The 16,393-nt window shown below is 43.1% G+C and overlaps 2 protein-coding genes across 6 annotated transcripts in view; both read right to left on the bottom strand.

Annotated features, from left to right (window-relative positions):
• plch1 (phospholipase C, eta 1) overlaps nucleotides 1-12,949 on the bottom strand; it is a 46,658-nt gene extending 33,709 nt beyond the window's left edge. For 3 of the 5 annotated variants that reach the window (XM_028419665.1, XM_028419666.1, XM_028419669.1), the window contains exons 1-2: nucleotides 6,194-6,268; nucleotides 5,571-5,684 (exon numbers count right to left, since the gene is read on the bottom strand). In XM_028419665.1, the coding sequence (XP_028275466.1) occupies nucleotides 5,571-5,684; nucleotides 6,194-6,248 (169 nt within the window). In that variant the 5' untranslated portion in view covers nucleotides 6,249-6,268. Of the gene's footprint in view, nucleotides 1-3,113; nucleotides 3,456-5,570; nucleotides 5,685-6,193; nucleotides 6,269-10,946; nucleotides 11,214-12,903 lie in introns of those variants that run through there. The other 2 variants (XM_028419667.1, XM_028419668.1) reach the window with 2 other exon arrangements.
• A 357-nt stretch (nucleotides 12,950-13,306) lies between these two features.
• On the bottom strand, nucleotides 13,307-16,371 carry c18h3orf33 (c18h3orf33 homolog (H. sapiens)). The gene is made up of 6 exons (XM_028420092.1): nucleotides 16,349-16,371; nucleotides 15,665-15,845; nucleotides 15,443-15,502; nucleotides 14,458-14,617; nucleotides 13,780-13,940; nucleotides 13,307-13,691 (listed from the first exon to the last, which is right to left on the bottom strand). The coding sequence occupies exons 1-6, from the start codon at nucleotides 16,369-16,371 to the stop codon at nucleotides 13,437-13,439; spliced, it is 840 nt and encodes a 279-aa protein (XP_028275893.1). The 3' UTR covers nucleotides 13,307-13,436.
• Nucleotides 16,372-16,393: the final 22 nt, after the last annotated feature.

The following is a 16,393-nucleotide window of genomic DNA, read 5'->3' as shown; positions in this document are numbered from 1 at the left end:
GCAACATAAAAGGTTATGAAACGCAGAGAGATGATAAGCAAAAAAAAGGAAAACACACACTCTTATCTCACAGTCACTCACTTCGCCTAATTAAGAGCGCTCAAGGCAGCGCTCAAGCCGCTGATGCTACAAATGGGTTCCCAGGTCCCCCCAGGGTGCAGAGTGTGGAGCAGCACCGGATTAAAAATAAACAGACGACAACTGCAGCATGATAATGCATTCGCCAGAGATGCTACAGGGGGGCTCCCCGAGTGGAGGAGTTCAGCAGTGACTTCAAAGGAGGGAACTGGATTCGACATGTGTGTGAAAAGCGTGTGTGTGTGTGTTTCACATGCCCGTTGATGTTGACTGTTCCTGCAATGTTCAAGCCTTCTCTTTCTTCCTCTCATAGCAAAGGCTGGATGACTGTGAGCAGACTGAGATACAGTATCTGTGGCAGCAGAGTCATGCAAACTGTCTGATCTCAGCTTCTTCACAAAAATAGTTGGAGTGAACATTTCTAACTGCCTGCTTGGTGCTTTACTTCCGGACACAGGAGAGCTCTAAAAATGTTGGATATACAGAAACCAAGCTCCTGGCTAGCTCATTTACTTGCTGAGGGAATGAAAAGCGATTAAATAAAAGGGATAATTCGCTTTCAATTTCCCTCAATATACAAGTAAAGCACCACAGTGTACTTGTAAACTGCCCAGCAGCAGATTTATACTGATGATAAAGAATCAGAGTTGATATTTTTAAGCTTAAATTTTACACTCATATCTTATATGCTTGAGGCTAAAACAAGCATGCTACACAAAGGCTAAGTCAGCATTCAGATAACATAACTGGAAATTAATATTTTATGCCATGCAAATTATGATCCTTCAAGCAAGAGAACAATAAAATGTTTGATTTTTTTGGCAAAGTTAGCAGGCACAACCAGCTGGATGGATGAACCAGGAGCAACAGTGTAGCATTGCTAAGTCATTAAAGAGTTCCAGCATCCTTGGCTCTTTTGAATGAGTCTAAGCTCTAAGCTTATGGTGAGTTTTGATGGAAGGATGACAGGATGACAGGCAGGTTTTTGAGAGGAGTCAGGGTGCCAGCGCATAGAGATTCCTCCGGCATGCTTTAGAAGGCCACACACTACTTCTGCACATCCAGCGTTGATACTGCTTCTTTAGGGACTTGCAACCCAAGAGCGAACACATCATTTGAAAAGATATTCAGACCCACTGTTCCGACGTGTTGTGTGCAGTCTGCCACATGAGCCCAGATGTGGGGTTGATTTGTTAATGTGTGCTGCTCTGTTGCTACCACAGGCCTGTATGACTACATCGTCGCACCTAAAACACGCTCCTTACTACCAGAATTAACACTGATTGGTCTGACGCACAAGTGGTTTGTCCACAAACGCATAGCTTGAAACTGCTTATTGTACACTGTCTGTGTACAACACGCTGTGTAAGGCTGTGGATTTAGAGCAGTGATAAAAAGTTAATTTCTAAGCAAATCTCCGAAAACACTTTACACTGGAAAATTTCCACTTGTCTAGACAGCGCGCAGGGCTGTAGTTGCATCACATAACATGAAAGAACTCATTAAAGAGTTCACAAAGGCAAAACGAGGGAAATAGAACAAATACTAGGAAATACGATTCATTTATTTATTTGCGTTTTTTTTTTCCCTAAAACATGCAGCTTTTAGAGATGTATTAGCATATACACAAAGTTTAGCTATTCAGCCTGATATCAGAAATGAAATTAAAAATCTCTGCTAAATAGTAGAATGGCAAAGGATGCACAGAAAGGAGACTGAAAACAAGATGAAAATGTTTTTGAAAATGCAAAAGAAGATCTGAAAGAAGTGTGTGGTGTGTACCCTACTGGTGTCTGCTTGCTTTTTGTGCCCTGCAGCTACAGAAAGGAAGAGGCAGTGACAGAGGCGGGGGAACAGAGAGAAGACGGAGAGAACGTGCTGAGATTCATCATCATCATCATCATCAGTACAGGAGAGACACATGAGGAAAAACACATTTTACATGGAAAAACCATTTCCACCATGTGGAGGAGATTAGCAGCCATGCATGCTCCTCCAAACCCTCCTTACTTTCTCCATCATTCTTCTTTCTATGTAAGTGTTGCCAAACAAAATGAAGAGGTAGCTTCCTTATCTACTGAGGCTAGCAGGGGCTGTCCTCACACATGCAGAAAGAAACACACAAAACCCTGGCACTGCATGGGTGTAAACCGACAGCTTGACACATCGACTCTGCTTTTTAGGTGCCAAGGAGGCTCCATATTTTTTGACACCATACAGCAGAGAGCAGGGGGGTTGCTCTAATAGCCCATGGACTGCTGGGGGTTTCAATTTTACCATCATATCTCAACGCACAGCTCTGTCACAATGTGTGGTGATCAACATGCTCTGCCTGCCTGGGTTTTGGAGAGCATCCTATTTCTGCTGAAGCCAAGACACATCCCAGTCCATGTCTGTTACTGAGCAATGCCAAGTGACAATGCTATGAGCTCTGTCACAGCATTTCAGACATCTTCTCACCAGGGCATTGTTGTGACAGAACATATAGCCATCTCAGGGAGGATTTCTGCGCATGGTGCAGAGAATGCTGGAATGTAAAGGATATGGCACATCCAGATCTATATGATCTGAGGGCAGGGCAAGTCAAATCGTCGAATTAAGAAGCTTTCATGCCCCCTAGTGACAAACACAAGGGGCCATTTTCAGCACCAGGGACAGTTTTCCGCTGCTCCACTGCTGCTCCTCCAGAGCTCATATAAAACCTGATACACTGTCTCAGCAATCAATACATTAATATACTTTGTCTGGGTCATAACAAGCAATTAATTCTGACTTTCTGTATTGGAGACGTCTTAATTATTGCATAATGAATCCCCATGCTAATTGACAATCCCCAATTAAGATTCCTTTCGAGTGTTTGTGGAAGCGTGGGTGAAGGTTTTTTTTCCACAACAAGCGCAAAGGAGAAATTGTGCACCAGCCTGTGTACAATGAAACCACTATAGGTCCCCAAAGGAACGTGGAGTATTCCTCCCCAGAGGAGGCAGAAAGATGAAAGAACCAAACGAGCACACAGGTTGACAATGATCACTTACCCCTCTCCAAACTGAGATTTCTGCAAACTTCAAGCTCTGCCATTTAGGACTGAAGTTTTTGATCTCACAGGGTCCCTCCATGCACTTTGGACAGCATTTTTATTTCCTTGTTGTTGCGCTTTGAAATGCCAAAATGCCACCGATAAGTCCACTTCTCCATGATTAGACGTTTACAGGTAAGTGCGCCATGGTGATGATCAAATGTCACTTCAAAAACGAGCCCCAGAAGCAAAGTGGGCTCTCCGGCGCCTGCCCGCCTGCCTGCCTGCCTGTGTGCGCGGTCTGCGGAGTGGATTCAAAAACCAAACCTCTCTCACATCCTCACAGCCTCTGCGCGCAACGCGCACATCCTCTGCTCTCACCAGGCGCAACACAGAGGCACAACGATAAGCTGATTTCTCATACGCTCGATGGAGCTGACGGAGAGTGGATGATAATAAGCAAGAGCTTAAGACGGGCGTGGAATGAGCGAGAGTAAATGAGCAGTGGCTTAACCACCGGAGTTGGCCATTTGGGCATTTCATAAGCTTTACCCGGCAGGCTGATTGATGGCAGTTTGAAATCCCCACCAAATAAAGAACTCCTGTCTCGTCCGCTTGTTTGTGTGGTTGTTTTGGGGGGTGCTGTCTCCGTGCATATCCTTAGGAGGGGAAAAAAAGCACCGTTGCGCAGAGGTGCCAACGCTATGACCCATTTTACGCTCACGCACTATAGGTATCAATGCTTCCCACAGATAAAGTGCACATATTGTGTTTCTGTTGTCCCGTGAGAGTGAAAGAGTGACGGAGGCACGGCCAGCTCCGTGTAAACATTCATTAAAAAGTCTTTTTAGGTTTTAAATTGTGCGTGTTTGCGCGTGTGTCCAGCCGGGAACGTCATTTTCCTAATGAAAGTTTGTCTACACCTCCCAGATTATACTTGTTCATTTGGGCTACATTAGAGCCATTTCATTTAGGATTGCAGTAGACAATAATGGAGTGACCCGCCGAGCACGCGCACATAAACGCGCACATAAACGCGCACATACACACACACACACAGCACTGGAGGGGGACAATTTTTTTTCCCCTTGATAACACTAATCGATTTGGTAACCTCTGGCTCTGGCTGTGTGTGTGTGTGTCCAATGTGTATTAGCAGGTACCTGTGGTTTCCCAGTGATTGCTCACTTTGATTTAAGGGTGAACCCCCCTTCAACCACACCTGCCTGATCACAGACAGTCCCCCCCCACCCCCCTCCTCTCAACACTGATTTATGTACCATGAGCAAACACAAACCATCAGCCACTCTCTTTCACATAGAAACAACTGGGAGGAAAGAAAAGAAGCAAAGGGAAGCAAAGTCATGTGGAAGAGCAGAGAGAGAGAGAGAGAGAGAGAGGGCATATGTTTTTATAATGGTTCTGACTGACAGGAAAGGGCAAACTGTCAAGAGTGAATACAGACTGAGATCAACCAGATCTGATGGCAGCTTGAACATTATAACCACAGTCTAGATTGGTATCAGAATATGTTAGCTTTGTAAAGAAGGGGGTGGAGGGGGTTCCCATTTCATGCTCAGTGGGCCAATCATTGTCCTTTTTACAACATTAAAAGCGCACACATAGTCGGCCACAAAAAGGTGATAAGTGATATTTCCATAAATGTGCTCATATCCTGGCTTCTAAGCGTGGCAGAGGAGGACACATGTTTACTCTCTGCATCACTAAGGTCAATCCATCCATCTATAGTAAAGCTTGTTTTCTTCTACAGTTCCCTGAGCAGAAGCAGGATGTGGATGCTGGCTGCAGTTTGTCTAGGCTAGGCTTTAAATGGTTTGTCTGTTGTAGGTGTGACAGCCACAGACCGACCCATCAGAGATTTGTCATGGATTTGTCTGGCGGATCTGTCAACACCACCACCCCGAAACTCATAAACCAAGATCGAATTGAAATGGATGCTACTGCTACTGTTTGGATTTATAGTTCAGCTTTTACAAATTTATTTCAGATATGATGTAGGTGTTCGAAATGATTGACACCAAGAAAAACACATATATTTTCTTGTATGGATTTCTGGATTTTTCTGTGTTGTCCTCTCTAATGTGCTCTAATATGGCAGGAGAAATGCATGGCTGGTACACAAGTAAACACAGCCTGAACAAAGGTCTCTGGAGAGTTTTCCAATAATGTCACACAGAAATTCAATGTCTTGTGAGGCGTTATGTGCCCAGACGCTGTAAATAAGGTTTTATTGATCTCACTCAAAATCTGGATGTCTTGATAAGATGTCTTGGCTGTGTTGTCTGATTTACAAACACATTAGTGGCAATGAGACTCCATCTAGTGTTCATATCTACAAAGTACAGTTATAATAGGAACAATTATATTCTTATTATTGTGTGTGTGTGTGTGTGTGTGTGTGTGTGTGTGTGTGTGTGTGTGTGTGTGTGTGTGTGTGTGTGTTTGTTTTTCCTACCATGAAAAGTGCTGTTGTCCGTCAGGAAGTGCCGGCGGTACTGTGGTTCTCCTTTCCTGTTCACCACCCAGGAGCTCATGATGAGAAGAGGATGAGGGCGAACAGTTGGATGACCTTCATTAGAGATAAGAAGAGATATGAAAATGAGTACAAAAAGTAAAAGCACCCCATGTATCATGATAAATGTTAACTCACAATAATGTTAAGCTAAATAGCAGAAGCAGATTAAACAAGGGAGATTGTTTAGACCAATGGGCTTTTAGGAAGACATACAACACATGTGCAGAGACACCATTTGTACACCTTTGAATACACATATTTACAGTTAGGGCTTTGTTTTATTTTGGAATGACGTCTTCTTTTAGGTTCTCTAATGAGTTCTAAAATTGTGAAAGGCAACCTCCAAAACACAGCTAAAGGAAACATATAAGTATTTTTACTGAAAGAATCCAAAACTGATGGGAATATCCAAAGACTCCTTGCATACGTTTCTCTTCCAGGAAACACTGTAAGTTCCTATTTCTCCAGCACCTCTCTCTTTTTCACCTTTTTGTCCCCTTTGAATTTCTCCCCTCTGTCTCTCGACATGTGTTATCATTTATCTTCTTTCCGTTTCTCCTCACCATTATTCAGAGGATGCAAATTTTCCGCCTGTTCTTCCCCCTGATTACCTTTCATTCCTACCGCTCTTACTGCCAGGTCCTAGTGGTTCCACACCTGTTGCCTGTCTGTCTTTCTGTAATTTACTGCTTCCCCCTACATATACACACACTTTCTCTCACACAGGCACACACACAGGAGACATATAGATCTGGAAAGTCTCGGAGCCTCTGGGACAGTTATTGGCGTCTGGTGCCGGCTGACCAGAGGAGGGGTGACTGTCTGGTTAAACACACAGAGCTCAAGGGTCGAGTATCTCCGAGGTGAAAGTACTTTCCTGTGATCCTGCTTCCGCCTCACTTTAAAAACAGACCTGTAACATGTGTGTGTGTGTGCCCTAGGTTAGACTGAAGGAGGGCTTAGGCAGCACATACTTCACTTTACCAGAACATTCTAGGGTTTTTTAACGCAGTTCTGAATTAACACCGTCAATTCTGCTCAACAAAACTATAAGACATGAGCTAACAGACATTTTCCAGTCATTAAACTCTGCTTTAGTCTGCAGTCTGTCTATAGCTTCTCTGAAATCACTGCAGAACACAGCCCCATGTGGCTTACAGCTTAATTATAGAATAATGCTTCTAAATTACTGTTTGTTTTCATAACAGAGTCCAAATAAGAGGCAGGAGTTGAGCAGCAGAGGTGGATGACTGGGGACATTGTTTGAGCTTATTTGATGGCATGTCAGGTTGGGATGCACATGATATGAAACTCAGTGCGTGCAACATAATATAACGTTACAGGAACAAGGACCAGCTGATGTAACAGTGAGTTAAACAAACAATATAATATTGCATTTTAGCATAAGGGTCTATAAAGCTTGACCTGCTTTTTGGAACTATAGGCCCCAGAGGCCACATGGATAACTGCAGAGTTTGAACACTTGCATCGTGGTTTCATCACTCAGCCCGGGAGGTTGTTCCTTGGTCCTCACCATGAAAATGAGGCTGTGTCCCCTGCTATGGTTGTTCGAATAATTGCATGTAAAATCTACAGTGTGTTAAGCCCCGCCCGTGATCTTTTTATAAACTAAACCATGTTCCATGTGCTCTTTGCTCCATTTGCCAAAGAACAAGAGCCACTTTCACACAGAGGTGTCGCTATAAAGCAGCACTGAAGAGCCACTCCTCACAAACTTTTAAACAAAGCCAGTGTATTTCCACCCCAACATGCTGCCATTGCATTACAAGCACCACAGCGCTACAACAAACACACTGTGTGAATGGGGCTGGTCCCTTTGGAAATCAGTGACATTTTCCTTTTTTTGTTGTATCTCATTTAACTTTATTACTCAATGAAAACACAAACACATTGTTGGTAACACAGAGTGTCAGTTCATGCAGTGTCACACTCCTGTCGTGAGAGTTAGTAACATGACTCCTGTGCCTGACTGCCTACATGTAACTAGAGTAGCCCCCTACTATAGAGTGTCAAAACCTCTGGGGATTACAGTCTGTTCTTTCCTGTCTATTGGCCTCCTTCCTGGGAGAGAACAGCTTAAAAATAAATATTTCACTGCCAGAGCTTCTCTATCTTAGGCCCTGACAGGAAGTAGGTCAAGGATGCCCCCAAGTTAAGTAGATATTTTGTTGTAGTAGATATTTTTAATCAAACTGACAGAATACAATCTGAAATTTGTGAATGCAGCATTTTAATACTTTGATTTTTTTGCCTTCTGTCCTGCATGTAAAGCATATATTTCATCTGACAACTGCAATTCATGTTGACATTTCTGCAGTGATAATACAGAATATTCCAGCTATATCACTTCAGTCAGATAGTGATAGACTTATAGGAGAACATTTCTACTATAATGCATCACCCTTAATCATATTGACACACCTCTACACACCACAACATGTTTTTTAATTGTGCCATGTTTTGGCTCTTACAGTATCTTGTGGTAACATGAGGATCAGATTCTTGCAGACAAGTGCTTAAAGTGTGTCACTTATTGCTGCAGGTGTGTGAATGATAAGGAATGATAACACGCAGATGCACAACAATTTATGTTTGTTGACCAATATATGCGCAACATTTGCATTTTGCATGCAAGTCGAGATGACAGCTGGACAGAAATGAACTGTAGAACTCATTTCCATGCCACAGATGAGACATAATTAGTAAGCAAAGAGCATTATCTACATATACGTATGGTTTGCATGTCACCTGAGACACAACATAAATCTCTTCTTCTGTGTGCTTGCATCAAACGAGGCCCTTCTCACAAGCAGCATCTGTCGCTCCATACTGACACATGCCATAGTGTGATCCTCTGTACATAAATAATACATCTACAGTGGTTGTTCTGTTTTATGTTATGTGGACCAGCTGTCATTCATGCTGAGTTAGTACAGTTAGATAGTGTCCCATCACATGTATCAGATATAACATGTTTACATCATAATACATGCATCAACCTGCAGGCTCACATCCAAGTGTCCAACTACAAGTAGGAAGTGATAAAGATCCTAAAGGCACACAGTCTGTAAGTCTACACTGTGTTCTTAAGTTAACAAGTAGCTCGTAGTGGCTTGTTAACCAGTTTTTTCAGAACTGAGTAAACATGGCATGCTGATGGCTGCACAGATGCTCTCACAGAACAAACTGAGTGACTCACTGATACATTTGTAGAGACTGTGTTGGCACATAGGTGATTCAAAACTGACTTTCGTATGAGAAACTTTGCAGTTTGCACTTTTTTGTGATTTGTCAAATCAAGATCATAGGCTGAAATCAACTTTTTCCAAAGGTTTTCTTTGTAGGAAACAATTGACTTTGCATGTTTGGATGGCCCCTGGCCTGCATTTCCTGTTTTTAAATTCTTATCTTTAGTTCTTGTACAATTTCACATGTTTTTGTTTTCATTCCCTATTTTTTGGCTTTAAATTTGCCAACTAAATGAATAAATTTCACTTCACTTTAAGTAACAGCAAAGTTGTTGCAGATTGCTGCTTTGATAATTGACTACTAATTGATGAATAACCAATACTTGCAGCAATATAAGATACACACATATTTTAATGCAATGCAATGAGCAAAGAGGAGGAAATGTAAATTGCCCTGTCAGTGACCTTTTGACCTGATAAGGAGACACGGGGAACCTTGAGGTTACAGCGTTGTGTTACAAAGCAGGAGGATGATCAGTGCGGCTATCTGAGCTTGTTAACAGACATAGCGGTGACTTTATGGAGTCGTAAAAAGAAACGACAACAGAAAAAAACTGAGGAATCTCTGCTGATGTCATGTTTCCATTTTAGGTAGGTTTTAGTCTTATTTTATCTTTGCACGTGTGAGTGGGACAAGGTGTGTCTGTGATGGGGTCGTCTTGCTCTATGGTGGGACTGAGTGTTGGGTAAGGTCATAACCAGATCTATTTGAAGCCTCTCCCTCTCCCCCTCCTGTTGCAATCCTTTACGTTCACTCTCAGGGTTTAGACTCAACCTGTCTACATGTTCCATGTAGCATAGGACGATACATGCAAGAGTGCGGCTTTGGCCTGTGACAGCAACACAGAGGGACGGCTTGTTCATTTTATAGTTTACTGTCCACCTTCACACACATGCATACTGCATATGCATTCACAGTGCAGCTTAACTCAATCCCAAACTGTTCACTCTTGTCACCTCCTCCTTTCCATTTCCACCGAGAAACTTCAATAATTCATGAGGGATCACAGCACCCACAAAGAGTCATGTTTCCATTCCAACAACCCAACACCAGCAAGCTGATACACTGCTCACAATACTCCAAGTCACATAATAACAAGGGAGTCACTTTACGGCTGGTGCATTCCTCCACACACACACACACACAGGGCTTTCACAGTGCATGTGGGTTGTGTGACGGAAAAGCTTCACAGTGTTATACATGCTTACATGTGTGTGTGTGTGTTTGTGGAGAAAAGCTGTTGAATTTTAACTTGAGGCTGACACTTCCTGTACTAGATGTTGACAGCACATCAGGAGACATGAGCACCAGAGATGGACAGTCTAAACTCACGTTTGTGGTTTGGGGTGTGCATTTTGAGCAAGTGTCACACTCTCTGTCTCTTTAAATCTCTTTGTCTTTCACACCCACCCAGCCAACCACACACACAACCCACTCAAATCAAATCAAAAAATCCCCAAGGACCGTGCTGAGGGACGGGGGAGTGCCCCATCTCTTTTTCTCTGGGATGGCTACCGGCTGAGTGTAATAAAGGCCTTTGTTATGCTGCCCCTGCTGCAAATCCCTGTTGTTAAACCACAATGGTAAAGATTGCCTAAAAGTAGCTGAAATAGAAAGTGTTTTATCAATTTCACTGATTAATAATTATTGATTGTGGCAGCAAGCAAGCCAGAATATAAGACAAAAAAGATGACATGTTAGCTGAGACACTCTGCGATGGTCAGAATGATCTAAGTGTTTTCAGCCTGGCTGCCTGTGTTTCAGCTGGAGCGATGCAATAAAGATAAGGACTGAAATGTCTTGAGTTTCTGTTTTACAGAGACTAATTGTGTCCAGGCACACACAGGTTTAACAGGTGCACAGCTGCTTGGATACTGCACACAGTATCCTAACAACAGTGAATTTAAAGTGACAGCGAACTCCCCAGAAGTTGTAAAGTGAGAAAGGAAACAGGGATTTAAAGTTGCATCTTACACTGTGATGTCATGCTTGTTGTTTTTCTATTTACAAAAGAAAAAACATCACATGAAGCATCAGCTTACTCACCTTTTTTTACTTCAGATTTTCCACTTGTCACTTTCACTTGAGGTAGTACAGCATGTCCTTCAGGCACTGGACACCCATGGCATCAGGAGGCCAAAATGTAAATCAGGAGTAGTCCCAATGCTTTGGTTTTCAGACAGAGAAGGTCCCAACAACTTCACTGTGTGGTTGAGTAGCCACCACTACATCAAGCGTGGAGCCTTTTCAAATGACTACGACCGCTGTGGGACCAGTGAGTGAGGGAAAGCCTGGAGTGGACCTTGGAGTGGACTGGTTTTAATAGGAGAGAGCAGAGAGACGGGTTTAGTCTTCATTCAGTCTTGCAGACGACAGACAAATTAAACAGTCAAAAGCCGATATCTTCACTGTCCTTTTTACCCACGTTACCCATACATTGCTCTCTTCAAAGTGGATTTAATACTAAACTATATTTGACACTTATTTTAGTATTTTTTCAAAGCAATTCCTCCCTGATCTTTCAACAGATTTCTGACTTTTCAAGTGATTTTCTCACTCACTTCCTCACTTATTATAAATATCTTGTGATAAACACACTCTAGTTGGATGCCGTGTGTGTGTCTGTGTGTGTATCCATCCTACCTGCACAAATAACTATGCAGACTGAACTAAAATGTTTAAAGCTCCAAGCACAGCAGCACAAACTTTCAGTGGCTTTTTAAACTCTCTGCCTCCCCCCTTGTTGTGCGTCTCACTCTAAGCCGTGCTTTCCCTCCCACTCCTTCAGTGACAGTTCAAAGTCTGCCAGCAACAGCCATCAGCCTAAAATGCACCTTACAATTTAAACCAGCCCACCAATCACATGGCTCTTTGGCAGTAACAGTCGCTAGTAACATTTGCACAACAAAAGAGAGCTGATCCATCAACCCCCCCAGCAGCCTGTTCCTTCCCTTCCACTGTGACTCCTCCTCTCCTGCCTTTGTGCTCGGACCCAAAATCCCCCCCTCTACACCCCTGTGACCCCCTCCTCCCCTCTGCACTAATATCCTTGTGCCCATTGGATTGACTGCTACCTCTCACTACACTGAGACCCCCCCTCAATCTGTACCCCTACAAGACACATCACACAGTCCTGGCCTCATTTGCAGCGCCTCCTCCTCCTCCTCCTCCTCCTCGGGCCTGCATGGATGAAGCATGGGTAACAATCAAACAGCACACGATGTAGTGACATGAGCAGCATATAGGACATTTGGAGCAGGTGGTGATTATAAAGATTAATTGATAATTATTCACTTGTTTTAACAGAAATATCTAATAAGTGTTATAAGTGTAATAAGTGCTTAAATACTCTAATGTCTTGGTCACATTACAGCTGAAAGGGCCCTCCTCATAGGCACTTAAAGACCCCCTCACACACATGCATACAACATTTAATGCTCCCAGGGGGTTTGAGGGTGACCAATATTGAGTTTGGCCTTTGGTTCGCTTTGTGTTTCACATTTGGTGTTTCTATAGCAACTGCAGACAAGTGGACCCCCCCTCTCCATTTTTAACATGCCCCGCCCGGTTCTCATGTGTTTAGTGGGGTGTCCCCCCCATACACACACACACACACCAGCAGACCGGGCTATGCTTAACTGAGGTTTTAATGGGCAATGAAAGCTGAGGGATTAGTATCAGGATTTGAGACGAAGCTTTTAACAACCTTTTTAATCATTTCTAACTTCTAAAGTAAAAATAAACCTTTGCAACAGGCAGAATGGGATTTAGGTTAAATATTAAGTTCTCACTTTTATGCAGTTTCAGACATATTAAAATGTTAAGGAGCAAATCTGACACATAGTACAGTTCAGAGGGAAAGTTTATTATGTGGAAAAAAGGATTTTGACTTTTATTTATTACCTTTGACTTAATTTCCAAATTCTGTAAACAAAAAGTTTACACAAAGAATTTGGAGTTTTGGGTCATTATTCTGCAGTTCCATCTAATATCTTTCTTTTACCTGGAAGCAAAGGATGACACAGCTGGATCCTTGAACATCCGTCCTATTCCCAGATTGACAGACTCCACAAATGAAAGGCTAACGGCTGAAAAGTAAACATTTAAATGTTAGTATCAATTAAGTGTTAATGTTTCTAAGCAAGAACAAGAGCTGCACACGTTGACAACCCAACAGAGCAAACCATCACATTTGGCAACCTTCACAGCCCTGCATGCTTCCACATAAACACCTGCACTGAGAGAAGGATTTAAAGTTAGCAGCTAGAGTTAGATTTCGAAATGAAAGGGCAGAAATTGTCTGAGAATCAGAGGGCAAATATAAGTATTTACATCAGCAAAAACTCTTTTTACTTGCAAGACTCTAACATTAAAAACAAAAATTAAAAAATAGGAATATTGAAAACTGAAAACTGGCTTTATTCCTCATGTTTAAGTTATTAAATATTTTCAAATGTGTTTGTACACCTTTCTCGAGCTGTTAAGACAGCCTTAACAAAGACATGTGTCCAGTGTCTCGTGTCTTGGATTAATCAGTTATGTTCTCTTAAAGATCCTCTGGATCAGTCTGAATAAAGCGTTATTCCTGATGGCCGTGGCAGTCCTCTCCCACAGGCTGTCCTCCTTCCACAGACCTCGACCCTTCCTCTCAGCTTTCAACTCTGCCCTGTGCAGCCGTCTGTGGAGATGCCAGTAGAGTCGAGAGTCGGGCAGGACTCCAGCCATGGGGGCAGTACGAGCCAGGCCGAGTCTGAGGAGCTCCTCGTTCATACAACAGCTCCACAGCGATCCCTGCAGGAGAGATGAAGGACAACAGTCTGACTGAGCTGCTGTTTCTTCCCTGCTTCCCTGCTTTAGTCAAAGTTATCAGAGGCCTCACTTTGCTTTGCGACACCAGACAGTGCAGGATGTCGTCCTCTCGGGTGATGAGCTTTAGCCACACAGTCTGGGCAGGTGCCAGGTTCTTCTGTAGCCAGGTTACTCCCTCTGGTGTCAGTTCAACTCCTGCAAGATGCACCAACAAGGGGGACATGGACACATCTGTGGAAGACAAAGAGGAAGTACTGAGAGCACAACCTGTAGCCGACTGGTGGAGTTTGAGCCAATGTTATGTTCAGTAGCAGATCTAAAAAATTTTAGCAAATGATTCCACATAATTGATCTGATCAACCTTGAAGACTACAGGGACAAAGGTTGAATCTGACACATGCTGGTCCTTCACACTAAAAGTGCTGATACTGCACTCTATATATAGCATAAGACCCCTGGTTTCATTGCACAGCCAGTATCACTATATGATTTGATACAGCAGATAACAGGCTTACCTGCCACTCTGTCATGACTCCATGATACAATCTATCTGAGACTAACTTCACAATGAAAAAATGTCACAGTGACATTTTTGCCGTAACAAGATGAAAGGCTGAGTCTGCTGTAAGTTATAATGCAGCTGAACGGATGGCAGAAGCAGGAGCAGCACTGTGAAGGATAAACTCCACACTCATACAACAAGTAGGTAACAAATGATTAGCTCTGGATGGTATTCCTCTGACGTTACCTGTGCGCTTTGAAAGCAGAGGGGTGAGAACCGGCAGATAAATGGGGACATGTTCCACTTCAAGTCCACTCTCTGTGACGGAGTGAACTCTCCCACGTAGGCTGACATTCCTCTCAATGAAACGAGCGGGGATCTCATGTGCAGCTTGAAACTTTGTGATCTGGACACAGAATTAAAGAACTGTACTTGCACTCAGTGCAAACATTATCATCACTCAACAACATGCAGATGAGATTTGTATTGTACCAGAATGCCTCATACATACGCACCTGTTGGTGATTGATAGGTTTGGAGCATTTTTTTTCACATAGCCTACAACTACATTATACACTCTAGAAGCTGGCGTCGAAAAGTAATTCCCACCAGCAATTAAATTGTTATCACTGTCAATCTGGACCTGCTAGGGCTGAGAAATCAGGTGGGTGTTATTATATGACTTCAAAATCCACCTTCCTAATCACTGTTGACTTGTGTTACATGAAAGATCTTCATGGAGTTACTGTTTCTAGAAACCAGTGTAATAACTGTGACCTTTTTCCCAGGTGGTCCACCAGCATCACTCTCTTTACATCCCAGGAACCAGGGACAAGCACTTTGCCTGCAGACTGATCACTGATTTGCCTGGTGGTGCAACCAAGTTTCATCCACGAGGGAATGCACAGGACGCACCTCAAGAATGACAGTGTTGTTTATGTGTATGCTGTGCAGAATCCAGTTCTCATCAGGCCTATGGAGGAGTTTAAGGACCCAGAGAGTTGACACTGATTGAGCTGCCGCTGTGTGGTAATATCAGACCAGACTCATTTAAATTCAGAAGGTGGGTTGTTGTGTTTTTTTGGCCCTTCTTTGGTGAGGTAGCACTGACAGAAATACGGCAGCACATGTGTATGTTGTAAACAGAGCTCTGCATCTCACCTGCTCCTACCTCAAGCCACAAACTTATCAACCACCCCTCTTGCTGTTCCTAATTCTGCACCTGACTTACCAGCTTGATACTCCTTGCTATTACAATGACACCAGCAATGGCCAATCCTGTGCTAATGTTCTGTGTGAGAGGGAGACAAGAGAGCAAAGATGCAGCTGTCAGGGCGGCAGACTGCACAGACACATCTAAAGACATGCTAGCTGTTGCTAGCTTGCTGCGGGCTGCTCTTAATGAACCACATTGCACCGTGCGCCACAGCTTTCAAACAAAGGAAGCTCCTACCCGCACAAGGGTTAAATTATCATCTGCGAACTGAGATATAAGAGACACGACGTTAAAGGACGAAGGGCTTCCCTCTCCTCTTTGCTGCGTGTCCCTCATCTCCTCCTCACTTTCTCTTTCTGTGGAAGCAGACTCCGGCATGTTGTTGACATTTTGTCGACGCGCTGCTCTGGCCCCGCCTCTTTGGGAGGGACACACGGTGAGAGAGAGTCTCCGCCCTGTGGGCAGCGTAGATACAACAGGGTGGCACTGAACTGAAGTGAATACAAGTTAAAAACACATTATTAAAACAAGCATATTTACATTTTGTGCTTAACGCCATTAAACACCAGGAGCTATTTAAGTGGAGGACAAAAGTTGGCAACAAACCTTGCAGCTGTGATTCACATTATTTACCTAATAAACACATCTTTGTCTGCACAATATGACCTACATTTTCCTCATATCTGCAGAATGCACACATCACTCAGTTAAAACTGCATTGATGTTTACATTTATTTTAAAAATGTGCATATTATTTGCAGCATATATTTGTTAACGCAAGCATTTTCTAAATATATTGCATGCAGCAGATGCTGCCGTAAATACTAAATATGTTTAGTAACAGCCATCAGTGAGGAGTGACCGCTGTATGACAGATGCACTGGAGCTTTCATCTTGTAAACTGTGAAGTCATGGAGCTACTTGAAGCCGGATGACGCCCCCATTACCACAAATTGGCCAATAGGA

The sequence above is a fragment of the Parambassis ranga genome, chromosome 13 (genome assembly GCF_900634625.1).
Source record: "Parambassis ranga chromosome 13, fParRan2.1, whole genome shotgun sequence".
Lineage (NCBI taxonomy): Eukaryota > Metazoa > Chordata > Actinopteri > Ambassidae > Parambassis > Parambassis ranga.
Note: the sequence above shows the minus strand (reverse complement) of the source record. Positions and strands in the feature narration are given on the sequence as shown.